This window comes from Rutilus rutilus, assembly GCF_951802725.1.
Source record: "Rutilus rutilus genome assembly, chromosome: 5".
Taxonomy (NCBI): Eukaryota; Metazoa; Chordata; class Actinopteri; order Cypriniformes; family Leuciscidae; genus Rutilus; species Rutilus rutilus.
Genome location: NC_140213.1, coordinates 41,295,924 through 41,312,018, shown reverse-complemented (window position 1 = coordinate 41,312,018; position 16,095 = coordinate 41,295,924). Strand labels below are relative to the sequence as shown.

At 37.1% G+C, this 16,095-nt stretch overlaps 2 protein-coding genes across 9 annotated transcripts in view; both read right to left on the bottom strand.

Annotated features, from left to right (window-relative positions):
- mctp2a (multiple C2 domains, transmembrane 2a) overlaps positions 1 to 1,673 on the bottom strand; it is a 49,678-nt gene extending 48,005 nt beyond the window's left edge. The window contains exon 1 of the mRNA XM_084409921.1: positions 1,590 to 1,673. The gene's annotated coding sequence lies outside the window, so the exon portion shown is untranslated. The remainder of the gene's footprint in view (positions 1 to 1,589) is intronic.
- Positions 1,674 to 3,380: 1,707 nt separating this feature from the next.
- The window catches only part of mef2aa (myocyte enhancer factor 2aa), an 81,403-nt gene continuing 68,688 nt past the window's right edge, over positions 3,381 to 16,095 (bottom strand). For 5 of the 8 annotated variants that reach the window (XM_084409577.1, XM_084409576.1, XM_084409580.1 and 2 more), the window contains 4 exons: positions 13,436 to 13,623; positions 8,468 to 8,585; positions 8,103 to 8,226; positions 3,381 to 6,776 (listed from right to left, as the gene is read on the bottom strand). In XM_084409577.1, coding sequence (XP_084265703.1) covers positions 6,425 to 6,776; positions 8,103 to 8,226; positions 8,468 to 8,585; positions 13,436 to 13,623 — 782 coding nt within the window. In that variant the 3' untranslated portion in view covers positions 3,381 to 6,424. The remainder of the gene's footprint in view (positions 6,777 to 8,102; positions 8,227 to 8,467; positions 8,586 to 13,435; positions 13,624 to 16,095) is intronic. The other 3 variants (XM_084409578.1, XM_084409583.1, XM_084409581.1) reach the window with 1 other exon arrangement.

Below are 16,095 nucleotides of genomic sequence, written 5' to 3'. Positions count from 1 at the left end.
CACCAACTGTTATTATGCTCTGGTTGTAATCTACCCACAGTCCCGTCAGCATTTTTGGTTAGTTAGGGTACATGATGCTCACTTTTCAGCAAAGAATATGTAGTGAACTACTGCTGTTTGTAAATGAACGCATGATGTTGGGCTGAAGGAGAAGACCTTCATTTTTAGATTTCTTTTTGTTTTCCTTGAGCAGCTCTGAGCGTAGAACATTTGTGTAGTAGCCTACAGTAGATCCAGTCTGAAGTCTGAAGAGCGTTCAAGCAGATGTTGTACAGCATGTTATTGGTGTCCAATCTTGCTCCTGGAGGGCCAACGTCCTACAGTTTGGCTCCAACTTGCCCCATCACACTTGTCTGGAAGTATCGAGTAATCCTGAAGACCTTGAATAGCTGGTTCAGGTTTGTTTTGAATAGGACTGATTTACTCAGCAGGACAATAAGCCTTCCAGGAGCCGGATTGGACACTGTTTTTCAGGTGAAACCGCCAAAAAACACACATAATATCAAGGGTTCACACTTTGACACGAAACAGCATGCGTGTAGAGCACAATGGCACACAAGTCGACTGCAAAGTATGCAGAAAATGTGCTTGTTACATTGTCAACTTGCAGACCACGCCGCTATCTTTGTGGTTGAACTGTGATGTTTCTCAAAAAATGGTCACACATCTGAAGACTATCACATGACAATGCCGACCACTATTACATGCTTTTCATGTCTAGATCAGCAAACACAGAAGTGTAAAAAGTGCTGAGAATGGTATGGGTACTGAAAAGTAAAACTACTCTCAGTAGAGTAAACTAAATTGGCTGAATTCAGCTCATTCTTTAGCTATATTAGTCTTTAAAATGGAGTTGAACACGTATTTACTTAAAAAATGAAATTTAATAGTTTATTCTTTAGATGAGTACATTTACATTTACATTTACATTTAGTCATTTAGCAGACGCTTTTATCCAAAGCGACTTACAGTAATGGAGGAAGTGCAAAAATGATACACTGTTAAAATGATATGATCAAGAAGTCATGGTTGTCATGGCTTCTTCAGATCATATCATTGGTGCAATGTATCATTTTTGCCTTAGAAATGTAAAAACAAGGTTTTTAGTTTCAACAGTACTTCAGTAAAGAATACATTTCCCAAAATACACTCCACAGCAAAGCATACCAGAGACTTTCTAGAAATCTCTTTTGTCAGCAACAGTTAAAATGAGAAATAAGAATATACATATATGAATACACATCCTTTCTCTGTACATATTTCACAGTTATGAATTTGATTGCACTATATAATGTCACTACATAAATGTTCACGAGGTGTGTAGGCCTACATTGTTTTCAGAGGTGTGTTAGGCTGGTTTCTACATTTTTGTTGATGTAATTGGCAACAAATTATTAGGACAATTCGACAACTTACAGCAAAAAGAAAGTTTGAGATTGTTTCATTACTGCAAATAGCTAAATATTCAAGTTGGCACATTGAAGTAGATCAGTGATTTGTTATGTAAATCAGTAACAACATCTGTAGCAGATGTATTTTGACAGAAACTGTTACCATGAAAAAGTATTTGACGAAGAGGAAGCTCTTACCTCTTTCCAGATGAACTACTGGACGTGTTTTCTTGTAGAAGACATAACTGACAACTGTAGTAAGTTTCACATCATCTGTAGACTAAGTGTCAGTAGTGATGTCCTCAGAGAGATATTTCAGCTTGGACCGGTTTGCCTCTCCAGGGCGGAGTTATGACTAGTTTTGCAGCAGTTACCGGAGTTTCAGGTTGGTATAGCGTGTACTACCGTAAAATGTTTTGTTTCCATTCTTCCTAGATATTTAAAAATGTAAATGAACACTCCTAAACTGATATATTGTTATTTGACATTTTCCGCTTTGTATATGTATAATTTGGTTGGTTGCGTTTTTTGTTGTTGTTTTTTTTTACCTAAAATATAATTTCTAAAATAACTATTTCCTTTCCAGTGCTTCTTGGGATTGAACTTGCAATGCTTGTATCGTTATTGTCCATTTATTATTGGGTTTGTCTGCATGCAAATTCAGTGCCACCTGCTGGATCGTTTTCATATTGCATGTAAATGTGTCAATGACATGATGCTCACATTTTGTCCGGATCTATATGTGTGTGTGTGTGTGTGTGTGTGTGTGTGTGTGTGTATATATATATATATATATATATATATATATATATATATATATATATATATATATACCTTTTTATGTCCATTTAATAAAATATATTGACATTTGTAATTCAAAAATTAATAAAAGTTAATAAAAGCATTTACCTTTAAAATTATGTAACGTTTTTTATTATTATTATTAAATTGACAAGTTTTAGGCTATGTTTAAAAAAAATATATATATTTTTTTATATATATAAATTAATATATTAATATATAATATTAATATATATATATATAATATAATATATATAATATATAAATTATATATAAATTTATGTAAAATAAATTTTAAATCTATGTTTAAAAACTTTAATATATACATATATAGCCTATATATTATCAGCTTGGTTCAAGAATTTCACATAAACTTGAAGAGCTACTTTATGACGTCATACAGTGTGTGTATTAAATGAATCATATAAACAAATACTTTTTTATATGACTGTTAATGACTGTTTTTTTAACGACTGTTCTTGAATGCCTATTTTCTGGTCTATGTGTTTCATAAAACCCTAAACTAGTTCATGGGCAAAATATTAGCCAGCTTCCACACTGAAGTTCCATGTGCACTGACTGTGTGTTTCTCAGAGATGCAGTATGAAGGCACATAGAGTGAGTATTTGAGGGTACAATGAGGTTTTTAATAAAGCGGACAGATTCTAATGTTTGGGACTTCACATGTGGACAAAGTCTACTCAAATTCAAAGAATTGTTCACTTCAGTTTGCACAGAATAAGCGAGAGAACCTATGTTACACAATAAAAGCCAATATCTTTACTTTAGTGAATGCAGAATACAAATTTGTACAACAATCTCTAGCATAATATCTTAGTCATTCAATAAAAAGTTCACTAGAATATTTATTGTATAATGAAGATAAAACAACACATTCAAGGGAAATATAATGCAGATTAAAGTTCTCTCTCATGTTTTACTCTTTTTCTTTTCTTTTTTTTTTTTGTCCTTTTTTTTTTAATCATTTTTGAAACATCTTGTTTCAGTTATGGCAACAAAGTCCAGCTTGTGCCGCCAAACGATTTGAGCGTCCAAACCGCAAACAGCTTCTTGAAGTGAACTAGTAACTACAAACAATTACCAAATACATAATTCTGATTTAGAAAAGCCATAAAGCAAAGCAGTGTACTCTTGCACAGCAAAGTGAAGAAAGTAAGCAACAAACAGTTGTTGTTTCCTCTTTATCCTTTCCTTTCACATTCAACAGTTTGTGACACAGCACTCCGCACCAAAGGATCGTCCTCCCCCCTTAGATCTCTTATGTATTTCTCACGTGCGTTTATAGGGACCCCTGACGTGAGGGTGATTTTGTTTCGATGAATTCAAAATGTGATGAGTGACATCAGATTTGATTCGGAACACTAGCAACTCTTTGGAATAAGGCTCTAATTGTGCATGTAGCAGAGAAACTCCCTGATTCCTAATCAAGCACTAATGTTGAGTGTTTGTGTGTGCATTTACCGCGGTATGAAAATCCTGCATGTTTTTAAATCCTCAGTGCTTTCAGAACACTGGGCTGGCATTATTGCTTGTCTACCCTGAAAAGCTTTGATTGCGATCAACTTTAAATGATTTTGACAGACATCGTAGAAGTTTCGAATGGGTTTCCGAGTGTTTCAATTCAGCTGAGACAACAAAGCTCGTACATCTGAGATTAGATCTAAAGCTATACCTAAAGCAGTGTTTGCATGGCTCTTGTGGTTGTCATATTTAGTCAGTGTGCCTTTATATGTAAAGTTAAAGGGATAGTTCACCCAAAAATGAGAATTCAATTAATGAACATCAGTGGGGTCGATATTTGTTTTGGGCCCCATTAGCTGTAATTGCAAAAAAAATTCTTTAAAATATCATCTTCTGTGTTAAAAGTCATACAAATTTGGAATGACTTGAGGATGAGTAAATGACGACAGAATTTTTGGGTGAACTATCTCTTTAATATGCAAGCACTTAAGGAGAAAGGGTTAACAGTCATTTTCTCATTCATCAACTAGGCAACATTGTATGATTAATGGGTATGTGATAGTATAATATGCATGATTTGATTTTTTTTCTTCTCTCAATTTTTTTTATTAAGAATTCCACTTTCAATGTGAATGCTTTGTGCTCCTGGCTATGTGTGGGTTGGGGACTGCATAGATTAACATCAGCTTATTGCCAGTTGCTGTGGTGCTCAAGAGGGCAGGGAGGATGCGCACACTGACCGAATATATACATAACAAATCTGAAGAGGAGAGCGTCCCATGGCAAACTTGAACATACAAACTTTTTGTGCAATCCAGTACAGATATCATGTCCAAGCTTGTTTGCATTGTCTAGTATTTCCATCTTTAGCTGCTGAATCCCCTGACGCTTTGCCACCTGAGGGGCAGTAAGGTGTGATGCAAGCCAGAGGCCACAAACAAACAGCCACACATGAAGAGCCCCGCGACGGGGAGATATGCACACACAGAGCGAAACGCGACGCCGGAGAAAGCTACAGCACCCCCTCTTGTCCAGCAATACAGAACTGATGCCTCCTTAAGGTGTCTCCTTTACATTAGGAAATCTGTAGATGAGCCAATTCACAAAAGAACTTGAAAGGTGTTCTGTACATAGTATGCATGTATGTGTGAAGTAGGGTTACTTAATTAAAGATATGGTATTTACAATTTCGGAGGAATTCGCTTGAAATGAATTTAACAGGGTTTCAACAAAATGAGCTTTCTTTACAAACTGTGGGAACGTCTGTAAAGAGAAATGTGTCTTGTACTGGATATCGATGAATAGTGCATCTAAGCCGTGATGGGTTAAAGTAGGCAGTGTGTTCAGCAGCTGCAGGCTAATCCCTCACAAAACAGTTGCAAGAAATGCAATCATATTTTTTTCTTAGCATGACGAGTATCGTTTTTACAAAACAAAATAGACACTTGAGCCTGAATCATACAGCTCTGTTGTTACAATTTCTTATGGACAGACATTCACCACCATTAAAGGGTAAACGACCCAAAAATGACCTTCTAGGAAAAAAAAAAAACAAAAAAAAAAAACACTTTGATTATTACCAGTAATAGTCAGATTTGAAGAAAGTACAGTATAGTTAACAAAATAGTAAATATTAACCAGTGAATACTCTACTTAATAAGGATCTCGCCTTGTAAACTTGGCAGTAATCCACAAAAATATACTTTTTCTTGAATCTGGTGAAGGTACAATACATACGTACTTACACCAAAAGTGATATATATTAAAGTTGCTATGTACATAACAAAAGAAAAAAAGGTTTGGCTCAAATCTTTAATTTACAAACAGAACAGCGAGTGTTCATGGCTTTAGATATCGTTTCAAGATCTGCTTTGCATGTTAATCGTTTTCCAAGGTTTGTAACAACGCACACTATGACAGAACTAATATGAAACAAACATCGAGAGAGAAATGCTGAAAATTCCCAACCTACAGTACGACAAAATTACATAGAGGCTTTGGCTTGCGTTACCATTGAGTTGTCGGAGCTGCATGAATGTACAATGACGACTAGCTTTTCTCTTCCTATTTGTTAAAAAAAAAAAGAAAAAAAATTATAATTGAATTGCTGACCATTATAAATTTAGAGACATTTTCATTTCTTTGACTTAATGTCTGAACTGAGGTGAAATGTGATATCATTTTAGATACAAGCCTTCCCTCGTAAAACTGATCCAAATCTATCATCAGATACCTTTAAATAAATTAATAAGTGACATACTTCATATAAGGGCGAGTGCAGATACAGATTGTTTAATACATGAGCCCAACAGGCGGGAGCCTTCGGACAGAAAGCCGCCCCTAAACTTTCTTTGATTGTTTGCAAATTCAACAGCGAAAACAGCTACAAGTGTCAAACTGCACCAGTGACAACAATTATCGAAATGTTTTCTTCATACATTGGACTATCGCACAATGCAATTTGCATCAAGTACCTGATAACACCTGTTTTTTTGAGTACACCATTCATTCTGACTGCTCGACTTGAGAATTTATCTCTCTCTCTCTCTCCTCACATCTGTTAAATTTCGATATGTCAGGACATTTTTGATTTCTCTCCCCATCCACCTACTTACAAAAAAAAGTGAAATGACATTAAATTATATCAATAGAATAATAACAATAATGACCCTCCCTGCTGTCACTCCTCTCTCCCTTTCCCCCTGCCCAGCCCTGCGTGTGACTGACTGGCTGTCAAGCTCCAGACAGCTTTATGTCACCCAGGTGTCCATGCGCATGCGCTTGACCGTGGGGCTCTCTCTCTCCTCGCCCCCGGCGGCGGGGGGTCGGCCCAGGCCGAGGGGAGAGTGGAAATCAGGCCGGTGATCCTCTCGGTCGCTTCCATCGTAAGAGGAGCAGGAGGAGCTGAGGCTGTCGACGGGCGAGCGGCCCATGTCGGGACGGCCAGACGGAGCCTGTTGCTGTTGCTGCTGCTGCTGCTGCTGGGGCGGGAAGCCGGACGGGGTCACGCGCTCACGTGGAGGAGAGATGGGCTCCGATTTAATGTTGACATGCTGGCTGGTGTTGATGGAAAGATTTGAGCCCTGAGGTAAGTGGCCACCTCTGAACAAAGAGAGGAAATTACAAAATGACAAATTAGTACAAGTGTATAAAACGGTAACGCTTTACAATAAGGTTTCATTTGTTAACATTAGTTAACTACATTAGTTAACGTGAACTAAGCTTCTACAGCATTTATTAATCTTAGTTCATTTCAACTTTTACTAATATATTATTAAAATGAAAAGTTGTATGTTAACATTAGTTAATGCACTGTGATCTAACATGAACAAACAATGAACAGATGATTTTTTGTTAACTAATGTTAACGAAGATGAATAAATACTGTAACAAATGTTAGGTAATGTTAGTTAATACAGTACCTAATGTTAACAATTGAGACCTCATTGTAAAGTCTTACCCATAAAACATTTTTATATGCGTATGAACTCAACAGCAACTATGTGACGCTAAAACAGAGACCCAGATAGCCCTGTAATAATAATATCCCACCCTCCATCTGTTTACTCAATGGCGCTTGCAGCAATAACAGCACCTGAATCATTTTAGAGGGTGGCATCTAATTAGAGCATGCCTGGCAGAATGTGTCAAAAACAGTTCACTAATGTTTTGATGGCACAACCACTGCGTTTAAATGAAAGCTTTCATTCACAGGCTCTGGAAACCTTTTAGAATCTTTTTTAGATAATTTTTTTCTGTCTGTGAGCAATGCACTCTGCTGTTACAGTGAGATTCTGATCTATATCCATAAAAAGAAAAGAAAAAGAAATTGCATAAAGAAAAATAAGCCTATTTTAAGACCATTAAGATTTATGGAGACATTACTTTCATAATAATTAAGCATCATTAATTTTTTTTTATATAATTCCCATTATAATAATTTTATTATTATTATTATTATTTAAATGAGTATAAACACCATCATAAAAACTTTAAAGTCCCCCCCCCCCAAAAAAAAAGATTACATTTTGTCTAAAAGCGAAGTGTGTAATTTTTCAGCCTTTATTCTGCAAAAAAAATTATGTAATAAAATGAAATAAAAATATTCTGACTGTATTTTCCATTAAAAACAAGATGCATTTACTTGAGAAGCACAATGACACAAGATATTAAGATATGACCTTTTTTCAGGAAAACATAACACAAATCAGCCAAACACATAACCTCATGGCATTTTTAGAGTGAATTATGACCTGGACATCCATCCATCCATCCTTTCATTCCACTCTCTACAAAATAAAAAGTGAAAAAGTATGGCAACTAAGAATGCATTTGACCTCATGCCCACTAACATTAGTTAGTGTTCTGCAAACCTGTGTGTGTGTGTGTGTGTGCTTGTGTGTGACTGCACACATCTATGTTACTCACACCAGCGAGCTGAGAGCTGCCTGGCCCAGTTGATGCTGTTGCCATGCCGACATTGAGCCTATAGAGAGCCCTGGAGAGCCGAAGCCTTGCAGAGAGGAGAGCTCAGCACTGCTCAGGGAGTATTCTAGAGCAAAACAACACACAACAATCAACAACAGAGTTTATGAGTCACTCAATCACCTCTGCACTCACACTGTAGAGCTTTTCAAGTATTTGTGTTATGTTTATTATTTAGCTCAGAGCTGGATGGTGTCATGAAACATAGGGTCTTCCTCTTTTTTATCAAGCCACTCATAGATTAATTCAATCAAACCTTGAATGAATGAATACATTACAATTATTGTAGAAGTGTGTGTTATACTCACCAGAGTTGTAGGCAGTGGGCATGCCTGAGTAGACCAGGCCTTGCGGTGGCAGACTCGGGGTGGTGACGGAGACCACTGGTGTGGCCAGAGCCTGGGAACTGCTTATCCTCTGAGTGTTCTGCACACAGGACCACATACACAAAGTTAATGAGATAGAAATCCCATCACAGACATGCATGCATATCCAACCATGTGAAGCACTGTCATTAGAATAGCGTGGTTTGGTGGAAATGATGTGGTAATACCATTTCACACCAATAAGAGGCGCTGCAGATTCATTCTAGAAAGAAATCAAACTGTTTTGCAGGATGCTGTTAGTTAAACAGCTTTAATTCAGAAGCCCCTGTCCAATATAAGAAAATATCATATAAAATGAAGACACCACAGAATGTTGTCTACCTGTATATCTGTAAACAAGTTCACTGCAAAGTTTTGCTAAGGTATATTCAGTGACCTGTGTTGTACTTAAGCACAATAATATAGAAAATCCACACATAAACAGTCATCGTCAAGAAAAACCAAACTCTCTTATGAAATAATCAGGTTTGTCTAAGATGTTTCTACTAAAATACCTTAAAACTAAAACCAATGGTTGACACAGTAAGAGTATAGAGCTAATGGTAGAATTAGCTGAGAAATATTTGAGTTCATTGAAAAGAGTTTGATTGAAGACTATCTTGATAAAGCAAGATGTTTGAGACACATGAGATAAATTTAGTCTTTTTCTCGAGAGAAAAATGAGAGGCAGCAGACTTGAGGAAAGTCTTAAATTGCACTCCATTTAATGCCACTGCTGCCTAGGAGACACAACTGATATTAATATTACTGATATTAAAGAGAGTTTATTTACTGGATCCGAAATGCACTGAATAAGGTAAATCTCTGATCCAAATAGCATCCAGCATGCAGTGAAATAAAATAGTCACCGCAAGCCAAACGTGTGGACATGCAGTGTGTGGACACACAAACACACACACACACACACACACACACACACACACACACACACACACACACACACACACACACGCATACTGGGTTTTCATGTTTTACGGGGACATTCCATAGGCATAACGATTTTTATACTGTGCAAACTGTATATTCTATCCCCCTAAACCTACCCATCACAGAAAACTTTCTGCATTTTTAGCTTTTCAAAAAACATCACTTTGTATGATTTATAAGTTGTTTTCCTCATGGGGACCAAAAACTGTTGTGGATATTGCCATCTTTGTGAGGACATTTTAACCCCATAACGTAGGGTATATCTGAACCACAAACAAACACACACACTTAAAAAAGCATATTTAATTCAAAGCAATTTTGCTCAGTTTTACATTAGCTGAGGTACAGTAGATGAATATTCAATCTACATACTGAGATTGAGTCTGAGATGGACATCGCATAGTCTCTCAACTAATGTGGAATGTAGATGCTACAGAACAGTGGTCTTTCAATGTTGTACAGTAGTGTTTCAATATTGTAAAATGCATTCACATTTGTTTCATTTGCTAGTGAAAGTATGTTCTCTGACAGCATTTGGCGTTCTCCTCAACTGATGTCATCATTTTGGACTCAACTCCATTTTAACAACATCATCATCATAAAGCAATCACTGCCCAGGCCAAAAAACAAGAAACACAAGAGAATAAGAATTTGGGTAATACTCAAATATGTTGACTGCTAGAACATGTTTTATGTGGATTGTGTTTCTTAAAATGTTGCTTTGATTGATCAAAGCTTTTACGTTGCTTTAATAAGCTGATACCAGACTTATTGGTGAGGCCTTAGGCAAATATTAAATAATTACTAATGATTGCATCTTTGGGGATTCTGTGGATTCATCATTTTCCTTTTCTTCTTCAAATACACCCACAACACTCTTTCTTTAGCACAAACACACACACGTACACGTACATTTCGGAACATACTGTGGCTCTTTCAAACTTCCTTAAAAAGGCTCAGTACATGCAGTGTGAGTCACACACAATGCAGACCAGACATCCACACAACACTCATGAGTTTATCCAGTTCAGGTTGGCTTTAGTGTATCTTTACGCAAGCAGTGGAATCATCTCACTAAGCTGTGTGGCAGTGTGATTTTAAAACCAAACTGAACCCTGTATCAGTCTTCCCAAGGCATTCTGTGAAACTCACCAACTCCATCTCTTCCTCCTCCGACTGCTTCCAACAGAAAAGAGCAGACGAAGCTGTCAGTAAAGAGCCAGGTGGCACACCTAAGCTGAGCGGGGTCAACCCCCCCGTTCGCACCAGGACGTGCCTTTAAACTAACTTATTCAAATTCAGAGACTAAAGCGTGAACCGAACGCTGCCTCGGGTTACTTGCAATAAAACTGGAAATTCAAATTCGGAGTCAAATTCAAATGAAAAGTCAAATTTGTTGGCACTAAATACACAACATTTTCATTCCTCATGGCCATGTGGTTTGTACAACACAGCAATTAGGTGTGAAATGCTAAACAAAGGGAGAGTAATAGTGGAGTAAGGGAGAAAAGTAGTGGGGTTTTTAAGTCCTTAGGGGAAAAACAAATCATTGAGAAGCTTGACCTCACAGCTAGGATGTGCTTAACCCTTCACCTCAGACACTCATCCATACATGAGCTTGTGTTTCCAATAGCTCCATCAATCATTTTGCTTTCATTGGCACAGTCCTCCACTTGATTTAATTGATTATTTACCAGAGTGGAATGGTAAACACTAGGTTAAATGAGAGCGAGAAAATGTAGCTAAGAACTCTTGAGAATATAAGAACTTTATGTTACATTTTAACATGCATGTAATATTTATTTGTAATATAATAATGTGTTTTAAATATTATTTATATAAATTGAATTGGATAAATTATATATTTATATACAATTATATATATAGCTAATTTATGTCTTTGAAAGAAGTCGCTCATCAAGCCTGCATTTATTTGATAAAAAAAATTCAAAAAAATTCAAATAATGGTTTTCTTGGTTAATTTTTTTTTTTTTTTTACATACTTTAAAATTTAATTTATTTATGTAATCAAAGGTGAATTTTCAGCATCATTACTTTGGACATCATTACTAAATCCTTTAGAAATCATTCTAATATGCTGATTTGATTTGATTATTATCAATGTTGGAAACAGTTGTGCTGCTTAATATTTTTTTGGGAACCTGTGATACTTTTTTCAGGATTTAATGTTGTATAAAAAATGTAAAAGAACAGCATTTATTCAAAATAGAAATATTTTCTAACAATATAAATCTCTACTATAACTTTTTATCAACTTAACACATCCTTGCTGAATAAAAGCCACAAAAAAAGAAGAAAAAATTACTGACCCCAAACTTTTAAACACTATATTGCTACAAAAGATTTCTATATTAAATAAATGTTGTTCTTTTTAAACTTTATATTCATCAAATAATCCTAAAAAAAATATATATATATAAAAAATCATTATAAAACAGCAGCACAACTGTTTCCAACATTTATAATAAATCAGCACATTAGAATGATTTCTGAAGGATCATGTGACACTGAAGACTGGAGTAATGGCTGATGAAAATTTAGTTTTGCATCACAGAAATAAATCATATTTTAAATTATATTCAAATAGAAAACGATTTTAAATTGTAATAATATTTCACAATATAACTGTTGTTTCTGTATATTTTAATCAAAGAGACTTCTTTCAAACACATTAAAAATAGTAATGTACAACTTATTTCGAGCTAATAGCACAGCAACTCCAAATTGCAAACCTAGATTTTTTCCCCCTGTTCTCTCTCTCTCATAATATATTTGCAAAGTGCTAGTCAACTCCGTAATTCACAGTTTCTCTCGATACTTTTGGCCCAAATGTAACCAGTTGTCCTTCTTTTTCACTTCCGAAAGAAAAAAAAATGTATTATGGCATTAGGGTGTCTCTTTTTGCATATGCATATGCATATATCCCTTTGTTCGAAGCCAGCTGACAGCATGGAGTTGTACAGTATTGAGGACGCTGAGCTTTCTTCTCAGTAGTGCCAGACCAGTGCTGTCTCAATACCAGCACTCAATCAATAACAGTGGGGAGACACGACAAGGGCGACAAGATATTATCTGGCTCACACTATGGGCTTCTGATTAAGCCTTCATCCCCACTCTGTCACACTGCGATGTGATTAATTTAATACCATTATGTTCTAATGACAGCCTGTCTGCAGGCACTCTCACAGGCTCTGCCTTAGTCTGTCTGTCTGAGGCAGTTCATTCACACACACACACACACACACACACACACACACACACATATAACAAAAGGACACTCACCATAAACGCAAATGTACACAAATGAATAATGCTCTGGGCTTCTTACTACTGATGACTTCAGATGCCACGAGCTTGGCATGTGGGATTTGTTTTGATTCATGGTGGGTAAGAAACTGTACCGCTTCCAGATGCTGGCGTGGTATTCCATAGACTCGCATGCATATGTATATTTACACTGAGCTAAGAGAGCCCTGCGTAACCCCAACTCTATTTACCAAACAAGATTCTGTACACGCGCAGTGCTGTAGAAGAAACCCGCGCAGCTTCTGCAGCTGAAACGAACGAATTATTGACCATATTTAAATATAATAATAATAATATTCTTTATTTCTGCTTCCCATTTTATGTTGTAGTGATTAATGAGGCTGACAGCCAGGTACAGCCTCAGGTGCTGAATGTGGCCAGAGCTCTCTGCACCTTAATTATAATCATTTGAGAGGCCCTCTAATTTCTAGATGAATAATAGAAGGAGTGAGGGTACCTGGATCTCAGATATTTCTCTCCGTTGCTCAACTTGTTGTGTAGCTGACACCGTTTCAGTTTAATTTCACTGTCTAAAGACCATCATTTCACTCAAACGCTTGCGCGTGCTGATCAACATTGATTTGGAGCAACAATCTTGTGGATGTGTGAATGTAGAATCAGTTCTTTTATACTCACCAGCGGTGGCATCATGCCCTTGCTGGATGCGGGGATGACGACTCTCAAGTCTGGCTTGCGGCTACCGATGCCCATGTTGCCCCCCGGTGGCGGCGGTGACTTCGCAGGCATGATTTTACCCAGTCCGTTCCCGCTGGGTGTACCCAGAAGCCCCGGCGAGCCCCTCGGGTTAACAAAGCCGTTTCCTGCTGAGACACACATATGGGCGAAAAGCATCATGGGATTGTGCTCTAATCAACCAATCCCCAACAGCTATCAGTCGATCGGACGACATGCCATTTCCCAGCTGCAGTCGCAGAATCTCATAGCACGCAACGTTAAGTGTTCCCGACCCTCTGGGAAAGTTCTAGTAATTATCCCACACATTAATGAAAATAAAACATAAATTTTGAAATTGATGAGCCTTTGGTTCTGTTGGTGTACAATGCTGTTTTCGTGTGTCCCAGGATGAGAAAAGCAATTCAGTTTAACAAATGTAGTGTGACTTGAGCTCTTTAAGAAGGAATGGCTGAAGTCATTACAACTGAGTGCAGCCATTCACTACTATCAAAGGCAATTAAAGTGCCATTTTGGAGAACAAATCTTAAAACTTTGGTGGAGTGTCGACGGTATGCCATTCCTGGTTCGAAACTGAACTACAGACACTTTTATTTGGATCTTTCTCCTGCTGAACTAGAGCAAACGGGATGCATTCAAAATGTGCACGTTAAATGTTTGCACATGCGGCAATGACCCCAAAAAGCACAATGAGAGGAACCCAGTGTGACTGAACGGCAGTCTGTTGAACGTCAACAATAAATACTGAAAAGTTTGTGCGCGAATGATGTCATCACATGAGAACGAACAGGCTAATCCATCAAGTCTGCACCTGACTGACCTCACACCCGTATACTATATATATTGCGGGTTTCTGGTTTCATGTGAACTTCAGAGTTTTACAAAGATGTCTTTCTACCATCTGCTGGCTCACATTGTTAGCAAGTTCCTTCACACAACCATCTGAAATATTCTTTAACAATCACGGGTCATTTACTCACACAATGTGTAACCTCCAAAGACAAACACAGGAATTACAATTGGCCGACATTCAAACCCAAAAGCACAATTGCCCCTAAGGTCTCTGTTTCAATGTTTTCTCTCCTCAGTATGAAAAATGCTGAGCAACTAAACAACAACCATCAGGCAAACAAGTGCAATGTCTTCTGGTTTCGAGAAAAGGTCCATTTCATTTCCATTTGTTTGGAACTGTGCATACAGCAAAGTGCAATGTAATTTTTATTTCCATGTGTTTTCTCAACAACAGCAGCTTGATTAAATGTTAGTCATGGGGTTTTTTTCTGCCCCCCCACCCAATGCTCATTTCCTGTGGGTGCTTGCTGTGGGACAGCGAGAGAGAAGGCCATCATCTGAGAGACAGAGAGCAGAGACCTGCACTTACTGTGTCTCTGTTAAAACACACCTCTGCTGAGAGGGACATACACACGTAATGCTCTTTTTTTTTTGGTTATATCTATGGACAGAAATACTCATAATCAGACAGCAAACAGTGTCTTCGGAAAATGATCCAAGCGAGATTTGAACTAGGATCACCCGCACATAACATGTCGGTGCAAGTGCACTACTCAACGGTTCACGTCTCCAAGATTTTATTCTCAGATTGTACGAGAATTTCAGTTGAAGCTAAATCTGCATGCAGTTATGTGTGTTCACTAACTTATAAAACTCAATGAATATCAAAGCAAACTTTTTGCAGGTTGTAATTAAAAGCTTAAGCACTGCATCAGCTGTTTCATCAATTGTCTGGGACAAATAAATACCTTTCATGAAACTTGGCAAGTATAACATTAACATGTATTCATTTTGCAGATGCTCTTATCCAAAGTGACAAAGAAAATTAGGAATAATTCAACACAAGTGGAAGCAGCAATACATACTGCAAACAGAAATATTAGAACACATTTAATGCACTTACATATATCTTCTATATATATATATATATATATATATATATACATATATAAAATGAAATGCATAAATATAATCTGCATTATGTAATAGTTTGATGACTTTGATGGCTACTATTCTAAATGAGGAAAACAGTACTTAATAAAGAATGCGTCTTCATTTTTTGATGCTACTGTGAATGTTTTTTCAATTGACATGAAATATACGATGAATGTGAGCACTGGAATGTGTGAACCTGCAGTGAGAGGGAGGAAAATATCTTGTAATTACTGTAAAAAAAAAAAAAAGCACAGCGCCAGTGCATTACTCTGATAATGATCAAAAGGAGGATGATATCATTACGTTGAAATGCTCCCAATTTCTGTAAAAGGCGCCTGTTCTCAAAAAGGCGGAATGTGTAACTGAGGCCCTACTGAGACATAAGCTGCTCTCATTCTGAACTGTAAGCAGTGTCCCCACCCCTCTTGCTCTTGAAACACCATGTCTATGTAAGTCCCGCATTAAATCCTCTCATACCCAACAGAGTGAACCCAGTGTCACAATTCCTAAATGAACACATAATACAGAAGAGTAATGCCTTATTACATTGCTGTCTTGAACAATGCTGCTTACCCTCATAAAATAAGTCTCTCGCTCAGCTCTGAGTAATGCACGATCCTTTGGGAGCATGGTTACATAATGACCCGCTTTTACAA